The 27,287-nt window shown below is 37.0% G+C and overlaps 1 protein-coding gene across 10 annotated transcripts in view; it reads right to left on the bottom strand.

The window, feature by feature from the left end:
* The window catches only part of CACNA2D1 (calcium voltage-gated channel auxiliary subunit alpha2delta 1), a 533,324-nt gene that overhangs the window by 86,255 nt on the left and 419,782 nt on the right, over positions 1-27,287 (bottom strand). For all 10 annotated transcript variants that reach the window (XM_055590113.1, XM_055590111.1, XM_055590110.1 and 7 more), the window contains exons 11-12: positions 7,446-7,604; positions 2,487-2,591 (exon numbers count right to left, since the gene is read on the bottom strand). In XM_055590113.1, coding sequence (XP_055446088.1) covers positions 2,487-2,591; positions 7,446-7,604 — 264 coding nt within the window. The remainder of the gene's footprint in view (positions 1-2,486; positions 2,592-7,445; positions 7,605-27,287) is intronic.

Raw genomic sequence — 27,287 nt, 5'->3', positions numbered from 1 at the left:
TCTTTGGAATTCACAAAAATTCTATGTCCTTAGGAGAAGTGTGTGTACTTACAGCAGAGAGGTATTATTAATAGGCAAACCGCAAGATTGTTGAGTAAGATTAGATTCATCAGTTTTAAAAAAGTGAATGTGATATGAATCATTTCTTATGTGGTTTAGAATGTCACAAAATGACTTTGTTTAAAACGTGGAGTTCCTATAAAAGGTGAAGGAGATGAGAAGGAGTGTTACAAGATAGTAATATTTAGATTGGACATTTTTTTGGATATATACATAGAAAAATGGCTTTCAACTAGTAAATTCTTCATTTATTCAATCAACTAGACAATTTGTGAAAATGGAGGGTAGGATACAGTTGTTTTCCTTATGACATAAAATCTCTTTTATGGAAAAAAAGAAAATTATGATATGCCTCCAAGACATGTTATTGTGTTACTTCTGCATGCAAAAAGAGTTTTTGGAGAGGAAAAAAATAAATAACAAGTTTATTGTTTTTCTCTTTTTATACATTTAAATTCTTTTATTCAAACTTGTTAAACTTTTTTGTACTCTGAAATTAAAATATATCTCTGGCACAAATTGCAATACAGAATGCAATATTTATTGCCATATTTAAGAAACTTCCTTTTTGAAGAAAAATATTCAGAGGTGAATGATATTCCTGCTTGTTAGTTTGGATGATATCAAAATCTAAGAAAAGATGATTTAACTAAACTTATATTCATTAAAAAATGAAAAGCACTGGGGCTTGTACTTATGCACCTCTGTCATAAGATAATAAAATAAGCTTATGACTAGAAGATGCTAAAAAGTCCTTTCCAAATTATCAGTGTATGATTAATTAGAAGAATACTGAAATAAATGTATTATATTAATAGAAATGAATTTAGATTAAATTTATTTTATTACATTTGAATTCTTCCAAACATGGTCATTTTATATCACTGAGAATATTTAAATAAGTGAAATATTCTTTAACCCAGATTATTTTTTATGATTATGAATTTGTTCTATAACAGAAATCACGCTTCCAACTTTTGTTAGACATTCTCAAGTTTTATTTATTGCCATGTATTGAGAATTAACTCTGAATCTGTGCTTCTTGTAGGATGCTGAGAGTTCATAGTTAAACAACACAAAGGCCTACTCATGTGGGACCTTGGATCCAGAGGGTGAACAGAGACAAGACCTCACGGGTAGCATAAGTGTGAAGAGACGTGGAGGGCTCAGACACTGTGCTGTGGGATCAGAGCACACGTGCCTAAACAACCATGAAGTGGGAGGAAAGGATGTCAGGACACCCTCCAAGGGGTGGCGACTGCCCTGGATTTTGAACAATCAGTCGTAGTTACTAAACAAAGTAAGAAATGTACATTATATCTTAATGCATCTGTATTTTCCAATTACTTTTCATTCTAATGATATTTCTGAAACAAATATTCACAATAACAAGATACCACTCAAAATATTTAAAGGCTATTAACAGTTCAGTCCATTTATCAACATTTTCAAAAAAATGGCTCTTCTATATAATCAGAGTCACTAGATGTTTAAAAAAACTTAACCCTTACATTAAACTTATGTCATATGACGTTATACTTGAATAGCATATGCAGTATCATAGAGTTGAGTACTTAAACATTTTGTAAACAATTCAGTTATACATATGTATGTTGTCAACTCTGAAAGTACTGGTATTTTTGAAGTGTTTCAAAAATTTTCATTAATACTCTACCCTATTATCCACAGTATTTTGCCTGCCAATATATATACAACTTATGTATATTTACCTAAATGTATTACTTTAATTTTTCCTTCTTTTTAATCCTTCACACACACACACAAAACAATTCTTTAGCATTAATGCTGAGTCAATGATGAAAGTTCTAATTAAAAGCAAAGTTGATAGGCATTTTACCCTGAAGGGTGCCTTGTGAAATATATAATTTCTGTTGAAGTTCTGAAAGCCTAAGACATAAGCTATAATTTTTCATTACTTATTTATGGATCCTTGGCATTTTAGGAAATTAAGTTGAGAATCATTGTCCTCTCATAAAATATGGAGAGTATCAGAAAATTAAAACAAGCTGACAGTAGGAGTGATAGAAAAAATAGTTACATTTGATATCTTCCACAATATCAGTAGGTTCAGCTACACTGGTGAGCTTTCAAAACAGGCCTGTGTACAATACTTTTCTCTGCAATAAAACAATCAAAGAAACAAATATATTCTGTATAGGCCTCTATACAGGCCTCTATATAGGTTCAAATTATTTTATTAATAAATTAGTCGTAAAGTACTCGTGAATTTCACAAAAGATTTTTGACATTTAATTCAGTGATTGGTGTATAATCCATGAGCCGTATGGCTTTATAGTCAGCACACTAATGTTTTAACCAAAAACATCTTACCACTTTTGCCGTATTCTCTCTTAAAACCACCTAAATTAATATTAAATTTAAAATATCAGAAAAATTACACTCACCTTTTTGTCTTTGTTGTATTTGGTAAATATCTCCTGAGCTCTCTCTTCTCCTCCATCCGTGAACAACATGATAATCTTATTGCAGTTGGCTCTAGACACATTATACTGTAAAATATATCAATAAAATTGTATATCATTCATAGTAAAAGGGAGGGAGTATAAAAGCAAAATGGAAAGTGTGTGCAGATTGCAAGTGATGACTGAAGTATCTGTTCAATAGCCAATTTTAAGAACAGGTTCCTGGATCAAGCCAGGCCTGTGTCTGCCTACACAGGCTCTGCCTCATTTTCAACACCCACCGCTCTCCCTTTCTTTGGGTTTCTGATCAAATGTCACCTAACCTTTGAGGACTTTCCTGACGACTGCATTTTAAATTGCAATCTGCCCTCCCAAGGTGTATTCTTCTTTACAGCATTTCACATTTGTTATATGCAGTATATAATGTGTTTGTTTTTTATTACTGACTTCCAATAGAATATTAAGTGCTAAAAAGGTATAAAGTTTTGTCTTTTTTGTTCAATAGTTTCCTTGTCTGAACAAATGCCTAATACATAATAACCTCTCAGGGGTTAATTAATACATGGGTTTTAAAGTGATTAATGGACATGGTATCAATTCTATACCTCTATAATATATACCAGAAACAAAAAATATTAATAAAACGTACATATCTTTTCATGTATGTTTTCAATCCATTTAAAATATTTGTTCCTCTCTTTACTCCTCCTCCCTCCTACTTTATTCAGTTTACATTTCTGAAATTGTAATGCTGATCCCAACACACAGTGCTCTTTCATATTTTGGTAAATGTTAACAATTATTTCCAGAATATTGTCTTATCTGCTCTCAACCTGCTACATATATTCTAACTCTGAAAGGCTCAATTCCAATGTTAAATCCTCTCTTACATTTTCTTTAAGGTCCTTCAAAGAGCTGGACTTAGGAAAACAATGGATTAGCATCAAAGGGCCACATGAAATATACAAAGTTGAGCTTCTTTGAGGCCTGAAATTATCATCTCAGCCTTCCTAATGTTGTAAAATATGTTTGCAAAATTGCTGAGAATAAAAAAAAAAATCACACTAATTTATGACTGCTCAGTTTCTTTGAAAATGTCAGCCTTCTAGTTTAGTGATATTTAAAGGTGATAAAATCTGAAGCTAATTTGTAATTTTATCCCTCTAATGGCCACATTAAAAAATAAAAGAAGAAATATCTGAAATTCTAATAATATATTTTATTTAACTCAGTCACTCAAATAGTCAATTCAACATCAAAACAATATAAAAATTGAGAAAATAAATATTTTTTTCTTTCATAGTAAATTCTAAAATCTCAGTGTATTCTTATAACACATTTCAGTTCAGACTATGCACACTGCAAGTACTCAACACCCACATGTGATTATGGCTACACTGGACAACACAGTCTAAAAATCACTAATTCTCCAATAGTGTTTGAGTTTATTGAAGGTTCTTATTTCTATTTTTCAAAAAAGGTAAATCACATTTCCTGTTGGAAAAGGTAATGCGGACAACGTGTTGTTACCTGATGAAAAAATCCTGTTTCGTATATTCTTACTCCACAGACTAGGCCATTAGCCCAGTGGCAGTTAAAGCTTTTAACTAAGCATTGTGAAAAACTCAAGTAGTGACTAATTCTATTTATCACATTCAAAAACCATTCTTATCTTGGAAAGTAATTATCTGAAAATTTGACCATAAAATAGTTACATATTTTATCATCAATATACTTTTGTGAAAGGTGTTGAAATCCCTGAATGGAAAACTAAATTCTCTGATGACTTATCTTTTCTATCTGCATATGTAAAATGGGGAAAATAATATTTATTTAAAAGACCATCTCAAAAAAGTGACAGTTTTTAGCACAGGACTTGGTTTCATTTTTTAAAATAGTGGGTGTGTTATTATTATTATTATGGAATATAAATATCAAAGTTAGCACACTGCATCTTGCTGTTCATTTTTAGTACACTCACCAAAGAAGAAATGAAGAAATGTTTTGTTTTCAACATTTTTTTTCTAAGTAGACTTCTCAGGACTTGTGGTAGAATAGTCTATCTTAGCAAATTCTCACTGGATTTTTAACTATCTAAAGAATCACACTGTCACAACAATTATACAAAACTGGCTTGGAAGGAATTAAGGTAAGGAAAAACTTGATTACGTCAATAAAAACACAATGGCTAGGGTTGGTAATTTACTTTCATGTGGTATTTCATAGCACACTTTGCTGTATCTCTGTAGCTTGCAGCACAGCATCTATTACATACACACTCAAAATTTTGTTTGAAAAATCCATCTCATGTATTTGTAAATATTTTATGAAATGCTAACTGAAGACTAATTCAAATCAATGTCTAATTCTATTGGACACTTGATTCAGGAATCTTAAGGGTAAACCGTGCCAGGACCAACAGAAGACAAGGAATGGTATTGTGTGTAAGAAAAAGACAAAACATGCTTCAGCTCAACAAGGCATGCTGTGCATTTGGGAAAATTATTTTTAAATGAAGAATTGTAATACCTAAGGGACATGTGGAAAGCAAAACATTTGAGATTTACTACAGGAATAACTGAGGACATGTTAAAAATCATTTACAACTTAAAAAGGCAGTAGGAGAGGCCAACAGACCATATTTTGTAAGTAACTAATAATGAATGTGGGAGTTAACCTGGCCCCTCTATGGTAACTGCCTCTGAAGTAGTACATCAGGCTTGAGACGCCTCATCATTTCACAACAGAATCTTGAATATGAGGGAATGAGTGAGGCCAACTGACAACACTAAGAATAATTAAAATGCCAAGATCTAGAAAACTTGATTATTGACTCAAGAGAAAAATAAGTTATGAAAAGCCCTCACATTCCTTTACTGCAGAAAGGATATATCTTATTTTAGTAATCACCTGTGCCTGAATTTCCAAAGTTTTGAGTTTTCATTTTTATTAATGCACATACATCATTTAATAATCACATGAATTTTAGCAAAGAAAACTGCAGTGCTGAATTTCTTTGCTTTTCTACTATTTACTTGCTTATCTAATTGTACCTAAGAAAAATATTACTTCAAACTCTAAATAATCAAAAATTCTACCCTCACATTCCTTTAATGTAGACTCCTGGGCCACCCTCCACCTTGTTTTCCAGTTCAGAGAACTTGGAGTCACCCCTACTCCCTTCTCAGCAACCCCTCCTACCACTCCAATAGTTACTAGGTCACTCACCTTAACATCACTTCTAATCCAACACCAGGATTACTAAAATAGCTTCTTAACTTAAAACACTCATCAAACCATATCATTCTCCTACCACACACTTTCCATTTGCTCTTCCATACCTCACTTAAGGATAGCTCATGGCCTTTCCATTCCCATCATTTCTCCTCTACTGCTTATGGCCCAGCCATGCCAACAAACCTGCAATTCTTTCAATGTGCACAACCCCTCATGCTTCCGTGCTTTTTTAATCTCTGGTGTTCTTTTAATCTGAAATGATTGCCCACCCCCCTCATCATCTACCTAGACTCTACTCATTCTTCAAAATCCCATTTTCAAGGAAAAGCAACCACTTTAGCAAACACACTATGAATACCCCGTAACAGCACTACATGTTATATGAGAAATGATGACTTAGCAAGTTATGCTCGACTTTCTTGAGAGCAAATGGTCTTTCTTGTTTATTTCTACAATTTCATCAATGCGCTATGACAGGAAATTGTGAGGCATTGGGTAAATATTGGCTGAATGAACAAATGAATGAGTCATCATCCAATCAGAGACCTTGAAAACTGTTTAGAAGATCCACATAGGACACAACAAAATCAAATTTGCAGAAAAGACTAAATGTAAGAGCTTATTCAATGACTTAGCAAATTTGATAGGAATTATAAGCTGATTCTGTACCAGCCTCATGCTATTTATGTATTAATTCTTCACCAGCCCAATAACTACACACTCATGTGGTTGGCTATATCTGCAGATTCTATGGACATTCCTTCTACAACCCCAGTGAGGGAACCAAGGCAGAGAGAGGTTAAATCTGTATTCTCAACCACTGCAATAATATTGCCTTATGAGAGATATAAATCCGAATGATAGCTCTTGCTTTCAAACAGTTCAAAATGAAACAGACAACATGGCCATTTGAAAATATTAGCCTGTAGTATGAGATTCATGTTATAATATTGTTATGATATGGGGTAGGGAATAGGTGTGGAAAATATAAAACACTATAGACATCAATGACTCATTCAAAGGAATTTTCACTTTGGAAGGAATCTCTGAGATTTATCCTTCTGTCCACTTTGATCTTTACCATTTGGACCTTTCTATACATTAGGAACAACCTAAAGACTCAAAACCTGATGTTTAAAACTAAAACTAAAATATTTCATCAGAAACCATTTGATGATTGAAAGCACAAGTTTCCAAATAAATATAGTACTAATTGAGATAAGAAAAAATAAATGATATTCTAAGTGTCAACTAAGTTTCCAGTGCTTATTCAAAGTTAAATTACCCAACAAATGTGTTTTTTAAATATAGTTTGGGGAAAAAAAAGTATGGAAGAAAAGATATAAAAGAAAAAAAATCTACATTTGAATTTTGGATTTAAAAATTTTTTAAAAAGCTCAGAAGATTTCTAAAGCCTGGACATATATGCTTTCTAAATGAATGAAAAATAGCACTATTACTTAATCCTACAGAGCTGTAACTACCAGGATACTGAAATTCAGATACTGTAATTCAATAATAAAAGCAAAGGGGATAGTACGGGGAGGGAGGAGGGTTCAGGATGGGGAATACGTGTATATCTGTGGCGGATTCATGTTGATATATGGCAAAACCAATACAATATTGTAAAGTTAAAAAAGAAAATCCTTAAGTCTCCAGAAAAATAAAAAAATAAAAGACAAAGGGGACAGCATTGATACTTACATTAAGCAGCTGTTCAAAAGCAAAACTAAACCCCTTCTTATAATCTGTGATTCCTTTTGCTGTGATATTATTCACTGCATCTTTCAGCACTTTCTTATTTCTCACATTTGCTTGGACGAGGTGCTGAAAACAGCTTACATCCTGGGCATTGCTGTTAAACTGTAAAAGATAAAAAGGTAAATATATAAATGAACATTAAAATTAATCATGTAATTTTCACTGAATTCATGTTATACTTCTCAATCCTAACGCACTGCTTTCTCTTTCAGAAAGAAAAGTGAATTGACTGGTAACAAAAGTGCACTAAAGATCAAACAGTAATTTCATCTAAGCCCCAATTCCTATTGTAACAGTAATTAAGCCACTCAGTTACATTCCTGAAGCTAGCTTGGTTTCCCTGATGATAAATTTGGGATATGAATTATGTGAGGTCCCTTCCAGCTCTCAAATTTTATGAGCATTTAGATTAAAAAAAAAAAAAAACACTCAACAATGAAATAAATTCAGAATCCAGAAATGATATGATGATGCCTGCAGAGAATACAGGAGAAACTGAGTATTTTACTTGCCTCGCATAAGGAAAAGCTTAATGGAAATGCAGTACATGGAATGATAGGAATGGAGGTTTAACATATTTGAAATTTGATGGTAGTCTCACCATGAGAGTGAAAACAGGACAGTAATCTGAAAGAATCAAGAACAACAAGAGGCCTTTCAGCACTATCTCTCTAGAGGTTCTACAAGGAAAACAGTTGAATCATGGAGCAAGACAATGGGCAAGCAGGTCACTGCAGAGTTATTGCTGTGAGCGATAAGGGCCTGAAGTCCAAAGAGGCTGCAGGAGGAGAAAACAAGCTCTAACAGTATCTGCCCAAACTGAAAATTTAAGAATGATCACCAAAGTAATTTCACCAACCACATACAAAGTATTTATATAGTTCACGGGATATTTCCAAAAAGATAGAAACAGTAAGATTTCTGCAAGAAGACCAGGGAGCTGCTATGAGGGGATCATCCTATCACTTATTACCTCTGCTGTGCATACAAGCCCCTTAGGCTCTTGGGGCTAGACTGTCATATCTGCAATAGAATAATAATAATAACAAAAACATTCTTGCTAAAAGGGGCTGGACAGATCAAATAATGAAGATATTCTCAGAGCAAAAACATAGGTGTGGGAGCGGGGAGGGAGGCTTAAGAGAGAGGGGATATATATATAAATATATAAAATTATGGCTGATCTGTGTTGTACTGCAGAACCAACACAATACTATAAAGCAGTTACCCTCCCATTAAATAATAAATTAAAAAAAAGTGTATCATAAGCCAAAATATAAATTTTACATAGTGATTATATACTCTTAAAAATATCCTTCTTTTTTCTCTGAAGGTCCTCCCTGAATACTGATGTGATGAACTGTACACCTCATCACTCTATGAAGCAAACATTCGCGGGCAGCCTGTTGTATGTCCCGGACTGTGTGTGCCAGCTGAGAGCCCTGTGCCTTCAGATGTGAGGTAAATTATCCACACACATACACAAGGTTTGCTTTGTGCTGCACTGACTAAAAGACTTGCCCATACTCACATAGGAAATAATAGAGTCAGGATTCAAACCAGCACTGTGGCAGGAGTCTGGGATTTTAACTACTCATGCAGCACCTCTCAAAATATTACAATAAATCATGATGTGTTCTGTAAAGCAATATAATATTAAGCTCTAAGAGATAATGGGTTCTAATTCAGACTGTGAGCAGTTGGAGGAAAGTTTCCCCAAGAAATGGCATTTCCTGTGATTCCAAAGAAATGTTTCCTTGAAAACAGTAGAGGAAGAACATTCCAGACAAACAGAACACATGCAAAAAGGCCCTTATGTGACAAAAAGAAAAAAAAAAAAAAAACCCTCTTAGTGAAACATGAAAATGGAGAGTTTAGCTCAGCCACATAAAAATGACCTCAGGCAGGAGGCAGGGATGGACTGTGCAGTGTCTAATGGAAATGCTGAACAATTAGGAACATATTTTCTGTTGAACAGCCAGTCACAAAAGGTTTTAAGTCAAATGTAAAATCATTTAAACTAGAACTTAAATAGCTCACTGTAGCTGCTGTTTGGAATGTAGTTTTAAGGTGCTGCTGCTGCTGCTAAGTCGCTTCAGTCGTGTCCGACTCGGTGCGACCCCATAGATGGCAGCCCACTAGGCTCCTCTGTCCCTGGGATTCTCCAGGCAAGAACATTGGACTGGGTTGCCATTTCCTTTTCCAATGCATGAAAGTGAAAAGTGAAAGTGAAGTCGCTCAGTCGTGCCCGACTCTTAGCGACCCCATGGACTGCAGCCCACCAGGCTTCTCCATCCATGAGATTTTCCAGACAAGAGTACTGGAGTGGGGTGCCATTGCCTTCTCCAAGTTTTAAGGTGAGCGAAATGTAAAGGATGAAAAATAAGCAGAAGGCTACTGTAGTAACCTAGCTTACTAGACCAAGGGATTTTGTTATTCATGGAAGTGGTCAAAGAGAGGGATTCAAGACTTATTTTGGAGACAGAATCACTAGGCAGTGGTGGTGGAGACTAAGAAAAGAGTGGTGTCTTGAATGACTGCCAGGTTTCTGACATGGGTATCTGGGTGGCTGGAGAAGGGATGGGTTCAGAGACACTTGAGGATTAGAGAAGAGAGTTAGAGAGTTCAAGTGCGGGTGAGATTTCAACATGTGAGATACACAAATGAAAATGTCAAGAAATCATCATGTTAAAAGCAACAGGCTCAAAAGAAGTCTTGATTAAATATTAAAAAAAAAAAAACGGAGAGCTTCAGCAGAAAAAATTGGTTTAAAACCATGTGAATAAAAGTGAAGCAGAGGAGGAGTCCTTGAGAAAACTGAGTGGGAGTAAGTTCCCATGGAGGCAGGAAGGAAATCAGGAGATGGGACTGTCTTAGATGATGAGAGGGGAAAAAGAACAACGGTCTCAAGTAGAACACATTGTGGTACAGAGACAGAAAAGATGAGGACTTAAAGGAGCCCACTGAACTTACCCAGTTACACAGGCAGCATCTGGAGGCGGGGTGGAACATAACTGGAACGATGGATGCACTGAACAACAGTGACGAGGATTAGCCTTGCAGAGCAAGTGTTCAGAGCACCTTGGCTGAGAGGCAGAGAAGAAAAAGGGTGGGCCCTACGGGGACAGACTAGGGTCAAGGAAAGTCTTCAAAGCGAAGGGTCATCAGAGCAACAGAGGATTTATACTGAAGAGAAAAGGAAGAAAATGATGCGGGAAACAGAACAGAGGTGAAAACCAAAGCTCTTGCGAAGACAGGGAAGGATGGGATACGGATGGCTTGTAGAGGAACAACCCTTTAAGAAACCATGTACAGTGTCCACTTCATTGTTCTAGGAAAGAAAACTGAGGGCTGAATATAGACAATGGGTGTATGGAAATTCGATGTGGGAAGATGACACTGTTGCTTGTGGCTTTTGTCTCAAATGGACTATGAGGCAAGGCCATCAGGATAAAGGCAGAGGTGGAAGGTTTGGAGAGAGTATAGATAAAACAGGAAGTAAAATGTCCTAATTAGAAAAGACCCTGTTGCTGGGAAAGATTGAGGGCAGGAGGAGAAGGGGACGACAGAGGATGAGATGGCTGGGTGGCATCACTGACTCAGTGGACATGAGTTTGAGCAAGCTCCAGGAGATGGTGAAGGACAGGGAAGCCTGGTATGCTGCAGTCTATGGGGTCCCACAGAGTTGGCCACAACTGAGTGACTGAACAACAACAAAAATGTCCCACACAGATAAACACTCAGTTCTTTGTCAGTTTTACTTTGAACGCTACTTTCAGGTACATCATATATATGAGAACAAAGCTTTGATATACTTGTTTTCTGTTTTTAATAAATTCAAACATTGAAAATACCGTATCTTTTATTATTATTATTCTGTCTGTGCCACAGAGCATGTGGGATCTTAGTTCCCTGAGCGGGTATCAAACCTGTGCCCCTGCAGGAAAGAGTGGAGCCTTAAACACTGGACCAGCAGGGAAGTCCCTGAGTATTATCTTCAGATCTGAAATGCACTGCCTTTTTTCTCACATTATTTGATAATCTGACACAATCTTAATCTACATATTCTGTTCTGAAAGTAGAAGAATGTGAGAATTCCCATGTTAGAAAGTAAATGAAATAAAATAAAGCAAAAGTAAACAATAGATTGTCAATACACTAATAGTAAAATGTCTATCCTTAAAAAATAGTTAGAAATTATTACAGGGAATGTTATTATGTGATTTAGTTAAATCATAAAACTTGATAAAGTTACAAGTTATATAAAAAATGAACATTGAATAATGTATTGCCCCGAGTCTTTCAGTTGACCTTGACCTGCTTTTAACACAGAAAAGGAAGTATCTCATTAAATCACTTCAACACAAACTGATTAAATGTAAATTTGATTCATTAAATACAAATTCAGTGATGTATAACAGAAATATCACAATTAAAAATGCATAAATAACAAAGAGAAAAGAATAACTTACAAGGTATAAGTCCCTATGGCAAATTTTATTCTCAAAGAAAGAGATGAGAAATGTGAAAAGTTCCAGCATAGGTAAGTATATATTTCACAGATATCTTAGGCTTACTTGCTTTTAGAATAGAAAAAGAATAACAGATTTACTTTCATGAACTGAAACTGCACAACCTTCTTTCAACTAAACAACTTTACAACTGAACAACTATCACTCATAAAACTTTGAAATACTACATGGTGATTGAAAATATACTTAAAGAGTCCTGCTTTTTTCATCTTTTAAGAAAATACTTCTTTTACATATGTACACTTAATTAACCCTAAAAAGTGTGTTAGCTGCTCAGTCGTGTCCGACTCTTTGCAACCCCATGGACTGTAGCCTTGCCAGGCTCCTCTGTCCATGGAATTCTCCAGGCAAGAATACTGGAGTGGGTTCCCATTTCCTTTTCCAGGGGATCTTCTTGACCCAGGGATCAAACCTGGGTCAAACCTGGGTCTCTCTTCATTGCAGACAGATTCTTTACCACCTCAGCTATCAGGAAAGCCCTAACCAGCCGCACTGATGCTGCTAAGTCGCCTCAGTCGTGTCCAACTCTGTGCGACCCCATAGATGGTAACCCACCAGGCTCCGCTGTCCCTGGGATCCTCCAGGCAAGAACACTGGAGTGGGTTGCCATTTCCTTCTCCAATGCATAAAAGCAAAAGTAACGTCACTCAGTCGTGTCCGACTCTTCGCGACCCCATAGACTGCAGCCTACCAGGCTCTTCTGTCCATGGGATTTTCCAAGCAAGGGTACGGGAGTGGGTTGCCATTAACCCTACAAAGACTCAAATTGAAACTAACATCATACTCATTCCTTTCCTGATCCCAGAAAATTCAACCAAGCAGGTTCCTTCCTAGAAGTGCTGAGAAAATCTGCTAGCACACTGAGCCAGGAAGGCGTGTGGGCTAACGTATGCATCTGGGGTAGAAATCAGGAGGGATGTGTCTCTCTGCCCCAGAACTCAGACATTCTTTTGTTCTCCTCTTTCATATACCCTGCTCCTCCCACTTATTACTCTTTTCTTCACTTGCCTGTCCACTTACCTCAACATTCTCTCCTTATAAAAGGCTTTCATGATCTTCCTTGACTAGGTCAAATCATCCCCATTAAAAGTTCTCATAGGCCTAAATCTATCTTTTATATGGAATACATCATGTTTATAATTCTATATTTCTTTCTATGATATTCTGATTAAACTTTCAACTGGATTAAAAGCTATGGTCATAGAAAACATCCATCCTACCACTGTAAATGACATAGTAATAGGTATACATATAGTTGGTATACAATAAACATAAAAACAATATTTACTGAATGAATATGTGGAGTTTAAGAAAATTAGAAAACAGGGCACAGACATCAATCAATTATTGAGCTAAAGGCTTCTAAGTGTAGGAACTGTATTTTAGTTCTCCATATCTTATTGAATGTGTACATCTGTAAATATACTTTGTCCAAACAGATACTACTAAAATATCCAAATGAAGATGTATGCTGAACACCCAGCACGGAGCCCAACACATAGTATATTTTAAATCAGCTGCAACTCTGTGGTTTTAAAAAGTATTTTAGTAAAACCATTAGTATACGCCACATGATGAAATAAGAATGGATTCCTATATTCACGAGACAGATTCATATAAGCAATATCAGCTTTAGTGAGCTTACATAAAGTTCATTAGTGTAATGATACAAGTGTCCCTCAAACATTAGTTCAGTGATTGAAACAGTCTCTGAGCATAACCAGGAACAGTAAATGTCAATGCTTCCAGTAGACTTTCCTATTAAATATCACAGTCAAGTACACACACCAAATTAAGATACTTTAGGGCCCAAACAAACTGTTAATTTCTCAAGTGAAATATTTTAAACCTTTGGTTTTGTAAAGGCAGTGTCTATTTTTTGTTTTGATATCCTGAATAAGAAAAAAAAACACAAAATATTTCTGAGAGAGGAGGCTCTACGGCTCATTGGATTAATTTAGGATACAAACACTGAAAAAGGCTGGCACTGCCTGATACACACAAATCAAAGAAGCATCAAATTCCTAGAAAGCAACCCTGTTGAGGAATGGCACCTATAATAACCTTCACGGAGCACAAAAGCTCACCCTGAAGAGGTTGGTGGGCTCAAGCAGTTTTCCTCTGCAATGCTGAAGAAGCAAAGGGAAGATAAACCCAAAACTGATATTCTTCTACTTCGAACTGCAGAGAAAATGTGACCTATTTATCACTGTCGATCACTCAGTATGCCTTTAATTATTTCATTTATGTATTTAAAATTCTTTCTTCTTTCGACATGAAAAAGTAATACAGTGTAAAACTGTGGGCTCACACTGTGTAGATAGCAAAAACAAATCAAATTCAGACTGGCCTGCCTTGGAACATGGGTATTTTTTAAAACTAGAAAATAGGTGTAAAATACTCTACATAGTGGTCTACTACAAATAGTTTATATAACAAATTTATATTATATAAAATCATTTAGATGGAGTATCTAAGTTAAATAAACTACATAAAATTTTGCACATTAGGCAGTAGTTACAAATTATGATATCAGAAGCTATCCACATTCTGGACACCAGATGGCGATGCAGGAAAAGCAAAGCAAATTGAACAGAGGCTGTGATCTTTAAAGTCTAGGTTTTTTTTATTCCTACCAAAATATTTTCCCTTTATTTTGATTTTTCCAGTTTTTGTAGGAAACTAGTAAATATTGCAAAGAAACAAAATCGTTATCCTAAAATCCGAGAAATAGCTCATAGCATTTACCCATATGCATATGCACCTAGTAAAGTAATGCTCAAATTCTCCAAGCCAGGCTTCAGCAGTACATGAACCTTGAACTTCCTGATGTTCAAGCTGGTTTTAGAAAAGGCAGAGGAACCAGAGATCAAATTGCCAACATCCGCTGGATCATGGAAAAAGCAAGAGAGTTCCAGAAAAACATCGATTTCTGCTTTATTGACTATGCCAAAGCCTTTGACTGTGTGGATCATAATAATCTGTGGAAAATTCTGAAAGAGATGGGAATACCAGACCACCTGACCTGCCTCTTGAGAAATCTGTATGCAGGTCAGGAAGCGACAGTTAGAACTGGACATGGAACAACAGACTAGTTCCAAGTAGGAAAAGGAGTACGTCAAGGCTGTATATTGTCACCCTGCTTATTTAACTTCTATGCAGAGTACATCATGAGAAACGCTGGGTTGGATGAAGCACAAGCTGGAATCAAGATTGCCGGGAGAAATATCAATAACCTCAGATATGCAGATGACACCACCCTTATGGCAGAAAGTCAAGAAGAACTAAATAGCCTCTTGATGAAAGAGAAAGAGAGTGAAAAAGTTGGCTTAAAGCTGAACATTTAGAAAACTAAGATCACGGCATCTGGTCACATCACTTCATGGCAAACAGATGGGAAACAGTGGAAACAGTGGCTGACTTTATTTTCTGGGGCTCCAAAATCACTGCAGATGGTGATTGCAGCCACAAAATTTAAAGACACTTACTCCTTGGAAGGAAAGTTATCACCAACCTAGACAGCATGTTAAAAAGCAGAGACATGACTTTGCCAACAAAGGTCTGTCTAGTCAAGGCTATGGTTTTTCCAGTAGTCATGTATGGATGTGAGAGTTGGACTATAAAGAAAGCTGAGCGCCGAAGAATTGATGCTTCTGAACGGTGGTGTTGGAGAAGACTCTTGAGAGTCCCTTGGACTGCAAGGAGATCCAATCAGTCCATCTTAAAAGAGATCAGTCCTGGGTGTTCATTGGAAGGACTGATGTTGACGCCGAAATTCCAGTACTTTGGCCACCTAATGCAAAGAGCTGACTCATTTGAAAAGACCCTGATGCTGGGAAAGATTGAGGGCAGGAACAGAAGGGGACGACAGAGGATGAGATGGTTGGAGGGCATCACCGACTCAATGGACATGAGTTTGGGTGAAATCCAGGAGTTGGTGACAGACAGGGAGGCCTGGCATGCTGCGGTTCTCTGGGTCTCGAAGAGTCGGACATGACTGAGCAACTGAACTGAACTGCATATGTACCTACTCCTAGTCAAGAATGATTTTAAGTTTTTTATATATTGCCAAATTACTTTTCAGATATATTGTGCCAATTTAAATATATAATAGTCTGACTTCACGCTCACAAACACAACATTTTACTTGCTAGATTGTAATTCAAAAGAATATTTCAATATTCAGTTATTACTACAATTTATTGATGGCAAGTTAAGTGAAACTTTTTTCATAAATTAGTTGACATAAAGCTGTGAATTGTAAGTTCTACTTTTTCCAGTTTGTTTTTTACCTTCTAATTTTAAATTTTGAACCTGTATATTATGACTTTTTAAAATAGTTTTATGCTTATAAAACCATCTACTATTAAGGTAAATACATGTCTGCACTCTCTAATATTTGATGATTTGTTTGCTTATTTTACATTTTGGTTTTCAGTCATGGTGGAAATTATTACCCCCAATATTATGAAGTTACAATTAGATTAAAGTGCTTTTTCACATAGTCAATTTCCCTTTTATTGAATAATTTTTCATTCCTGACCCACCCTGTATAATAAAAATTATGGATACATTTCCTTTAATAACTGTAAATGTATTCCTTTACTATTTTCATGATTTTACTGGCTTTTAACTTTTTATTAGTAAAAATTAATATATTAGCTAACGTACTGAGAAGCACAACTATGCCAATCAAAAACTGTCACATGTGTTAATTCACATAACTTTTACCAAGATTAAGGTCTTAGCTGTAACATGGTTTCCACTGTACAGTTGAGGAAATGAGGCTTAGAGTGTCAAAGAAAGTGCTCAGAGTCACGAAGAAACCAAGGTCAGAACTCTACTTCAAACTCCACCCCTTGAGACTTTCTCCGTGGTGCCTCATCACCTTCAGTTTATACCAGGAGGGTAAACTGCCATACTCTGTCATGCTACTTTTTTCACTGAACTTCAGAATTATCTTCTGACAAATTAAAACCACATTTAGCAATTAATTTTGGAAGAAATTGGTATCTTCACAAGAATCAACTTTTCAATCCAGGAAGAATTCTCCATCAACTTCAATATATGTATACATATATTTCAGATACTCGTCTCTTAAAATGCAAGGCATCAATCAAGAAGATCAATCAAGATCACAGAGGACTTGGGCATGGATTTCACCTCCCCTGACAAACACATCAAAAATATATCTATGTGTAGAACAGTTCTCACTGCATCTGACTGGAAACTGGGTAGGAAGGGAAGTCAAGTAATGGATAGGGATCTATGCCCCTTGGAAGGGACTCAAAGGAAAAGGGAGATTACACAGGCGGAGAGCCTCCTGGGGAGACTGAGAGCCATAGACTGGGAGGCCTGATACTGGCTACCTACTCAGGGAAGATGAGACGCTATTGCTGGCTGGAAGGCTTCTGGGATGAACAGGAGGGCTGTGAGAGGCCTGGACCCCACTTCGTGGGGGCATGCATGAGCTAGCCTGCCCCTTAATCAGGGATAGAAGGTGGAGAGAGACTTCTCTAGTGGCTGCTGGTTTCCCACAAGCACCCTGCTGCTCCCCTCAGTCCAAGCTGAGAGGACGCTCTGGCCCCACTCACTCTATGTCACACTGGGCACTGGATCCAGGGTGGTCACAACCGAGCAGACTCAGCCCAGGCACACAAAGGTCACTCTGTCCCCAGGCAGAGCCTGGGTGGGCTGGCAGCAGCCACTGCTGCCACTTACTCACGCGGTGCCTCAGAAGCAGCCTGGGTTTCTGACGGCGGCTGCTCCATCCCCATCACGCCTCACGCCCCAGGACATTCTGAGGGTCCAGACGGGCCCTGCCCGCCCTGCGATGTGTCTCTAAACAGAGAAGGGGCAGCAAAGTCTTGCGGTTGTGATGAGCTATGAGGGACAAAAGGGACTTGCAGCCAAGGCTGTGTCTGAGCAGAGCAAGAAAACAAGGGCAGGTGCCTGAAGGAGCAGCTCATCGGAGATAACTCAGATCTCTGTCTGCAGACGAGATAGGCTAAGAGGTCACTTGGGCCCCCCCTAGCTTGAGCACCCCTTCTTCTCTGAGGCAAGGATCCCATCCTGGGGAGGGGGAAAACACAAACTTAAAGAGAACAGAACCAACTCAGGCCTGACCATAAAGGCTTTTCCCCCACAAGGTGGGATCAGATCCCACATCCCATAGGGCAGTGACGTCCACAGAGCAGAGGGGAAGCCTTGCCTCACATCCAGCTCCAGCTTTAACCTCTCTGCGTGCAGCCCCTCCTCTACCAAGGTGACAGATGTCAGCATATCCTGAAAAAGATGTCACTTGCATTCACATCAAACCAGCTCTCCACGAAAGGGCAAATGAGCACACGCAGTCTGTATAGGGACAGACTGCACCCACATAAGAACACATGTTTAAGACTGCAATAGGTAACTGTTTCCTCTAAATTCACAGAGACAGAGGAATTTAAGCAAATTATAAGGCAAAGGAACTGCTATCAACTGGAAAAGCAAGAGAAAACCCCTGAAAAAAAAGAACTAATGAAACAATTTACAAGATTAAGAATTCAAAGCATTGGTAATAAAAATGTTAATTTATTAAGGAAAAGAATAGATGAATACAGTGAAAAATTTGAGAAATCTAGAAAATAATATAAAGACTCAAACAGAAATAAAGAATACAATAACTAGAAAAAGAAAAAAAGGAAAACCAATACTGTAAGGAATGAATGGGAGACTAAGCGATACAGAAGAATGCGTAAGTGATCTGGAAGACTGAATAATGAAAATCATCCTTTAGAAGAGCAAAAAGAAGAATTTCAGAAATGAAAACAGTTTTAACAGCTCTTTGGAAGAACAATAAGTATACCAATATTCGCATTAAAGAGGTCCCAAAGGAGAAGAGAGAGAAAAGGGCATCTAAAATGTATTTGAGGGACCTATGGCTGACAAGCATAGGTCCCTCTGGCTAAAAGAAAGGGCATGATACATTCAAAGTCCTGAAAGGAAAAAATCTGCAACCCAAGATACTCTACCCAAGATTATAATTTCAAATAGATGCAGAGACAAAGAATTTCTCAGACAAGCAAAAACTAAGAGATCATCAATGCTAAACACAGCCTGAAAGAAATGTCAAAGGGTCTTCTCTAAATGAAAAAGAAGTAAAAATCTATATGAAAGGAAAAATCCTACTAGGAAATGCAAATATATTGAAAATACTAAGGATCAACCACTTACATATGCCAATATGAAGATTAAAAGACAAAAAACTGTAAAAGCAAACATGCGTGCATGCTGAGTTGCTTCAGTCGTGTCCAACTCTTTATGACCCTATGCACTGTAGCCTGCCAGGCTCCTCTGTCCATGGGGATTCTCCAGGCAAGAATATTGGAGTGGATTCCCATGCCCTCCTCCTGGGGATCTTCCTGACCCAGGGATCAAATCCATGTCTCATGTCTCCTTCATTGGGAGGCAGGTTCTTTACCACTAGCGCCACCTGGGAAGCCCCTAAAACAATCATAACTACAATAATTATGGGATAAACATGAAAATGCAAAATATGACATCAAAAACACAAAATGTAGGGGACAGGAATAAAATACAGATCTTTTATAATGTGCTTGAACTTAAATGACAATCAGTTGAAAACAATTAGATACAGTTATAGGTCAACATATATGAACCCTATAATAATCACAAATCAAAAACCAATAGATGCAGAAAAAAATTTTTTTAAAAGGAACACAAGCATACTAAAAAAGAAACTTAGCAAACCAAGGGGAAGAAACAAAAAAAGAAAGAAATGGACCAAAAAGAACTACAAAAACAATCAGAAAACAATAAAACAGCAATAAGTATAAACCTCTCGCAGCAACCAATAATTACTTTAAATGTACATGTAATCCAAGAATCCATAGAAAGGATCATACACCATGATCAAGATAGATTTATTCTAAGGCACAAGGATGGCTCAACATATGAAAAACAATTTGACATACCACATTAACAAAACAAAACCAAAAACCACATGATCATCTCAATAGATGCAGAAAAAGCATTTGACAAAATCCATCATCCATTCATGATAAAAACGCTCATCAAAGTGGGTACAGAAGGAACATACCTCAACTTAATAAAGGCTATTTATGACAAACCCACAGTCAATGTAACATTCAATGCTGGGGTAAATTGGTGTGGGCACTATGGAAAACTGAATGGAGATTACTCAAAAAACTAAAAAAGGAGCTATCCTCAGATGAGATCAGATCAGTCACTCAGTCGTGTCCGACTCTTTGCGACCCTATGAATGGCAGCAAGCCAGGCCTCCCTGTCCATCACCAACTCCTGGAGTTCACTGAGACTCACGTCCATCGAGTCAGTGATGCCATCCAGCCATCTCATCCTCTGTCGTCCCCTTCTCCTCTTGCCCCCAATCCTTCCCAGCATCAGAGTCGTTTCCAATGAGTCAACTCTTCACATGAGGTGGCCAAAGTACTGGAGTTTCAGCTTTAGCATCATTCCTTCCAAAGAAATCCCAGGGCTGATCTCCTTCAGAATGCACTGGTTGCATCTCCTTGCAGTCCAAGGGACTCTCAAGAGTCTTCTCCAACACCACAGTTCAAAAGAATCAATTCTTCGGCGCTTAGCCTTCTTCACAGTCCAACTCTCACATCCATACATGACCACAGGAAAAACCATAGCCTTGACTAGACGGACCTTTGTTGGCAAAGTAATGTCTCTGCTTTTGAATATGCTATCTAGGTTGGTCATAACTTTCTTTCCAAGGAGTGAGCATCTTTTAATTTCATGGCTGCAGTCACCATCTGCAGTGATTTTGGAGCCCAGAAAAATAAAGTCTGACACTGTTTCCACTGTTTCCCCATCTATTTCCCACGAAGTGATGGGACCGGATGCCATGATCTTCGTTTTCTGAATGTTGAGCTTTAAGCCAACTTTTTCACTCTCCACTTTCACTTTCATCAAAGGCTTTTGAGTTCCTCTTCCCTTTCTGCCATAAGGGTGGTGTCATCTGCATATCTGAGGTTATTGATATTTCTCCCAGCAATCTTGATTCCAGCTTATGTTTCTTCAAGTCCAGCATTTCTCATGATGTACTCTGCATATAAGTTAAATAAACAGGGTGACAATATACAGCCTTGACGTACTCCTTTTCCAAATAGAACCAGTCTGTTGTTCTATGTCCAGTTCTAACTGTTGCTTCCTGACCTGCATACAAATTTCTCAAGAGGCAGATCAGGTGGTCTGGTATTCCCATCTCTTTTAGAATTTTCCACAGTTTATTGTGATCCACACAGTCAAAGGCTTTGGCATAGTCAATAAAGCAGAAATAGATGTTTTTCTGGAACTCTCTTGCTTTTTCCATGATCCAGTGGATGTTGGCAATTTGATCCCTGGTTCCTCTGCCTTTTCTAAAACCAGCTTGAACATCAGGAAGTTCACGGTTCACATACTGCTGAAGCCTGGCTTGGAGAATTGTGAGCATTACTTTACTAGCGTGTGAGATGAGTGCAATTGTGCGGTAGTTTGAGCATTCTTTGGCATTGCCTTTCTTTGGGATTAGAATGAAAACTGACCTTTTCCAGTCCTGTGGCCACTGCTGAGTTTTCCAAATTTGGTAGCATATTGAGTGCAGCACTTTCACAGCATCATCTTTCAGGATTTGGAATAGCTCAACTGGAATTCCATCACCTCCACAAGTTTTGTTTGTAGTGACTCTTTCTAAGGCCCACTTGACTTCATATTCCAGGATGTCTGGCTCTAGGTCAGTGATCATACCATCGTGATTATCTGGGTCGTGAAGATCTTTTTTGTACAGCTCTTCTGTGTATTCTTGCCATCTCTTCTTAATATCTTCTGCTTCTGTTAGGTCCATACTATTTCTGTCCTTTATCGAGCCCATCTTTGCATGAAATGTTCCTTTAGTATCTCTGATTTTCTTGAAGAGATCTCTAGTCTTTCCCATTCTGTTGTTTTCCTCTATTTCTTTGCATTGATCGCTGAAGAAGGCTTTCTTATCTCTTCTTGCTATTCTTTGGAACTCTGCATTCAGATGTTTATATCTTTCCTTTTCTCCTTTGCTTTTCACTTCTCTTCTTTTCACAGCTATTTGTAAGGCCTCCCCAGACAGCCATGTTGCTTTTTTGCATTTCTTTTCCATGGGGATGGTCTTGATCCCTGTCTCCTATACAATGTCACGAACCTCATTCCATAGTTCATCAGGCACTCTATCTATCAGATCTAGTCCCTTAAATCTATTTCTCACTTCCACTGTATAATCATAAGGGATTTGATTTAGGTCATACCTGAATGGTCTAGTGGTTTTCCCTACTTTCTTCAATTTCAGTCTGAACTACCATATGATTCTGTAATTCTACTCCTAGGTTTACATCCAGCAAAAACAGAAACACTAATTCTAACTGATACATGCACCTCAATGTTCATAGAAGCACTGCTTAGCATAGCAAAGATTTGGAAGCAATCCAAGTGTCCATCAATAGGCAAATATATGAAGAAGATGTGGTATACATGCAGTGGGATATTATTCAGTCATTAAAAATAATAAAAATCGGCCACTTACAACAATGAAGATGAACCTAGAGAATACTATGTGTAATGATATAAGTCAGAGAGACATTTAACATATCACTTTTATGTGGAATCTAAAAAATAAAAAAATGTATATAATAAAACAGAATTACAGATATAGAAAAAAAACTAGTGGTTACCTTGGGAAGATGGAGGGCAGGGACAAGCTAGGGGTATGGGATTAAGATACACATACTACAGTGTATAAAATAGACAAGCCACAGGGCTATATTGTAAAGCACAGGAATTACCTTGTAATAACTTTTAAAGACGTATAATCTGTAAAAAATACTGAATCACTATGCTATATACCAAAAATTGAGAAATAATTTTAAATCAATGATACTTCAATAAAAAGTAAAATGCATACCCTGAATATATTACTAAAAGTAATGTTAGTTAATGCACAGATTTGGCAAATATTGTGAATGTGCTTTTAATTTCTATTATTAATCTCTGTTTAGCAAAAATCAGAAAGTGTGGTCACCCTCCCCTGGTTAGAGGTGTCACAAAAATCTTTGCCAACAGCACTCTGGACTTGAACACTCCTGTTCTTAAGTTGATGTTGCTGTCCCCAAATAATGGCTGCTTGTTTACAGTTTCCTTGATTTACAGAAAAATATATTTTTTTAAATCTACCATTTCTAAATTCAGTTTAGGAAAATCAGGTTTAGTCCAGAACCTGACTGTTATTGGAGAAGGAAATGGCAATCCAATCCAGTATTCTTGCCTGGAAAATTCCATGTACAGAGGAGCCTGGCAAGGTAAAGTCCCTGCATGGGGTCGGAAAGAGTGGGACACGACAGAGTGACTATCACTCACTCACTCTGCCTGTTATAAGCACCCAAGGTCAAGGTTTATTTAATTATCCCCTCTGAGTTTCAGGTTTTTCTTTTCTGAAGGAAAAGGCTTTGGTAGATCTCTTGGAAAGCCCCTGAAATTCTAAAATCATATCATTTATATCTGTTAATTTTATCAATTAGGGAAAATTACATAAATGAATATGAATAATAAATTTTATATAACCCAAAGAAAATGGCAACAATAGCATATGAAAATATTGAGAAGATTATGTTTACCTCTAATTATAAATCATTGGCCATTAAAATTTTTGATAAATGCTGTCATTTTCAAATATTCCCATTAACTTGAATCATGACATGCTCAAAATTCAGTCTGTTAAATTTTGTCAAAATGTTGAATGAATTTCTGAATAAGTTTCAATTATCTTTTTTAATATATTCAATTTACATTTTGGGACAGAAAACTTTTGAACCTCTCAATTATAGGCATTTAGAAGAATTTCAAGCAAGCATATGCTACTCTTTTGCTCTAGAATTAATTTGTATTTAGCTTCCTTGCTTATCTCTCATTGATATTTGTATTTTCTCAAACAGCTTTATAAGTAACCAGCGTACAATTCTGACTCCAGAGCACTCACCCAACTAGAAATATGGACAGCTGTCTCCCCAACATTCTTGAGATACAATAATCATATCAGTATTATTCCTAACATAAGTATATTTTCATAGCCCTGTGGAAATTTGAGCGCCAGCTCTCAGATGAGGCTTTACTGAAATGATCAAATGATCACGTATCAAGCGTTCTCACTTTCTCTTCACCAACACATGATGCAGAGCTGGTCAGTATGCTTAATATTTTAGTGGTCACGAAGCTGATAACCTGGAACATCTTACCTAGTTGAGAAAAGAACTCTTGTAATGATGGTTGGATTTGCCTGAAGAACACAATGAGAAAGAACACCTAATGTGTTTACAGAGCAGAGATATGACATGCTAACAATGAATCAGGATGACTCTGGTCACTTACAAACACAAAACTATTTCATCACTGATTCAAATTTACTATAAAATTCTGACATCTATGCAGAAATTTTTCCTCTAGCAAACTTTACTCATCTTATTTTAAGAAATTGCCAGCTACCCCAACTTTCAGCAATTACCACCCTGATCAGGCAACCAATGGTCAGCACCAAGAAAGCACCCTTCATCAGCAAAAAGATTAAAACTTACTGAAGGCTCAGATGATGATTAACATATTTTAGCATTAAAGTATTTTTTAATTATGATATGTATTTTGGTTTTGCTAGACATAATGCTATTGCATTCTTGACAGACCACAGTATAGTGAAAACATAACTTTCATATGTATTGGGTAACTAAAAACATTTGTGAAACTTGCTTTATTGTGGTGCCTGGAACTGAATCTGCAGTATCTCTGAGGTATGGCTGAACTTTGAAAATTGTACTCATAAATGCTGATCTGTTATTACTGGATGTGAAGTTTTTTCATAATTCTTCTGGCCTCAACAAACAAGTCAATAATTCTCATAGTTTTTAAAAAACTACAGTTCAATTCAAAATGAAAGTATTTCCTCTGCCTCTCTGCCTCACCTTCCTTTGCTATTTCAAACTGCAAATGCAACTAATTTCTAATTACTTAAAACTATCTTTAGTTCATCATATAATTAATGGAGAATATATTTATCATACTGTCAACACCTTCTTATAAACTTTCCTTATACTTGCAAAGCAATTAAATTATCCTCTGGTATTCTCTCTTTTTAAAAACTAAATAACCTTGATCACTTGCCCTGTTGTTATCATTCCTAAATTTATCCTTTATACAGTCTTTTCTGCACAGCCTATAATTTTTATGTCTTTTAAATGAATAAAATTTTAAGAAGCACTCATTTTTTCTTTTGCCTTACATGCAAACTTTTAATTTCCAAAGTATACAAGGAGCTCACACAATTCAATATCATAAAAACAAACAACCCAATCAAAAAGTGGGCAAAAGACCTAAACACACACTTCTCTAAAGAAGGCATACAGATGGCTAACAAACACATGAAGAAATGCTCAACATCATTCATCATTAGAGAAATGCTAATCAGAACTACAAGGAGATATCACCCCACACCAGAAAGAATGGCCATAATCAAAAAAAAAAAAAACAAAAAACACCAACAACAAATACTGGAGAGGGTGTGGAGAAAAGGGAACCCTCCTACACTGCTGGTGGGAATGTAAATTGATACAGCCACTACGGAAGATGGAAATTCCTTTAAAAATAGGAATAAAACCACCATATGACCCAGCAATACCACTTATAGGCATATACCCTGAAGAAACCAGAACTGAAAAAGACATGTATCCCAATGTTCATTGCAGCACTATTTACAATAGCCAGAACATGAAAACAACCTAGTTGCCTGTCGACAGATGAATGGATAAGGAAGCTGCAGTACATAAATAAAATGAATATTATGCAGCCACAAAAAGGAATGCATTTGAGTCAGATCTAATGAGGTCAATGAACATAGAGCCCATTATACAGAATGAAGTAAGTGATAAAAACAAATATTGTATATTAACGCATATATATGGAATCTAGATGGAGAAGGGAATGGCAACCCACTCCAGTATTCTTGCCTAGAAAATTCCATGGACAGAGCAGCCTGGAGGGCTGCAGTCTATGGGGTCCTAAAGAGTTGGACTGGAGGAGGAAATGACAACCCACTCCAGTATTCTTGCCTGGAGAATCCCATGGACAGGAGCCTGGCAGGCCACAGTCTATGGGGTCGCAAGAGTCAGACACGACTGAGTCACCAAGCACAGCACTGCACATGGGATCTAGATGGATGGTACTGATGAATCTGCTTAAAGAGCAGCAATGGAGATGCAGGCATAGAGAACTGACTTATGGACTAGGGTAGAGGAGGGAGAGGGTGAGATGAATGGAGAGTAGCATGGATGCATATACACTAACATATGTAAATAGATAACCAATGGGAATTTGCTGTATGACTCATGGAGCCTTAAACTGAGGCTCTGTAATAACATAGATGGGGGAATGGGCAGGAGGCGGCAGAAAGATTCAAGAGGGAGGGGACATATGTATACCTATGGTTAATTCATGTTGATGTATGACAGAAATCAAACCAACATTGTAAAGCAATCAATCAATAAAAATAAGTATCAAAAATTGATATATATTTGATTTACAATATTGTACAAGTACTTACTACAAGTACGTACTTGTACTTACTTGTACACTTGTACTCAAGTGTACAGCACAGTGATTCAGATTTCTTTTTTTCCTTAAAAGTACAAGTACATAAAAGAGAGAAAACTTTGGTTCTTTTAATGAACATAATTCTACTCCTTCTTTCTTCTCTTTTTTAGTACTTTCCTCCAAAAAGCAAATGGCTATAAAATAAAATATTCACAAATTTCCATAGTACTAGTAATTCTGATTACAAAGATGTCAAACTCTAAGACAATGATAAGCATGATTAGTCATAACAAGGCTCAGACAGGTGCTTCAATAGCAAAGTCCAATGACTTCGCTCACAGCACCTCCTTAAAGTACCCTGATTTCCTCATTGCTTAATAATCACCTGGGAGACTAGCTAAATGCAGATTCTGGCTCCTTAAGTCTGGGGTGGAGCTCGAGATTCTGCATTTCTTACAGGCTGCAGGTGCTGCTCAGGCTGCTTGGCCAGAGACCTCACTTAAGTAGGAAGGGCATAAACTACAATATTCTTGTTCACTGACATAAATGAGATGTGAATCAACATCAAGTTTTCCTAGATGGATGACTATTTTATAAGACATGAAATGAAATTACTCTCCTAAAATTCATT

This window comes from Bubalus kerabau, chromosome 8 (genome assembly GCF_029407905.1).
Source record: "Bubalus kerabau isolate K-KA32 ecotype Philippines breed swamp buffalo chromosome 8, PCC_UOA_SB_1v2, whole genome shotgun sequence".
NCBI classification, from domain to species: domain Eukaryota; kingdom Metazoa; phylum Chordata; class Mammalia; order Artiodactyla; family Bovidae; genus Bubalus; species Bubalus kerabau.
Note: the sequence above shows the minus strand (reverse complement) of the source record. Positions and strands in the feature narration are given on the sequence as shown.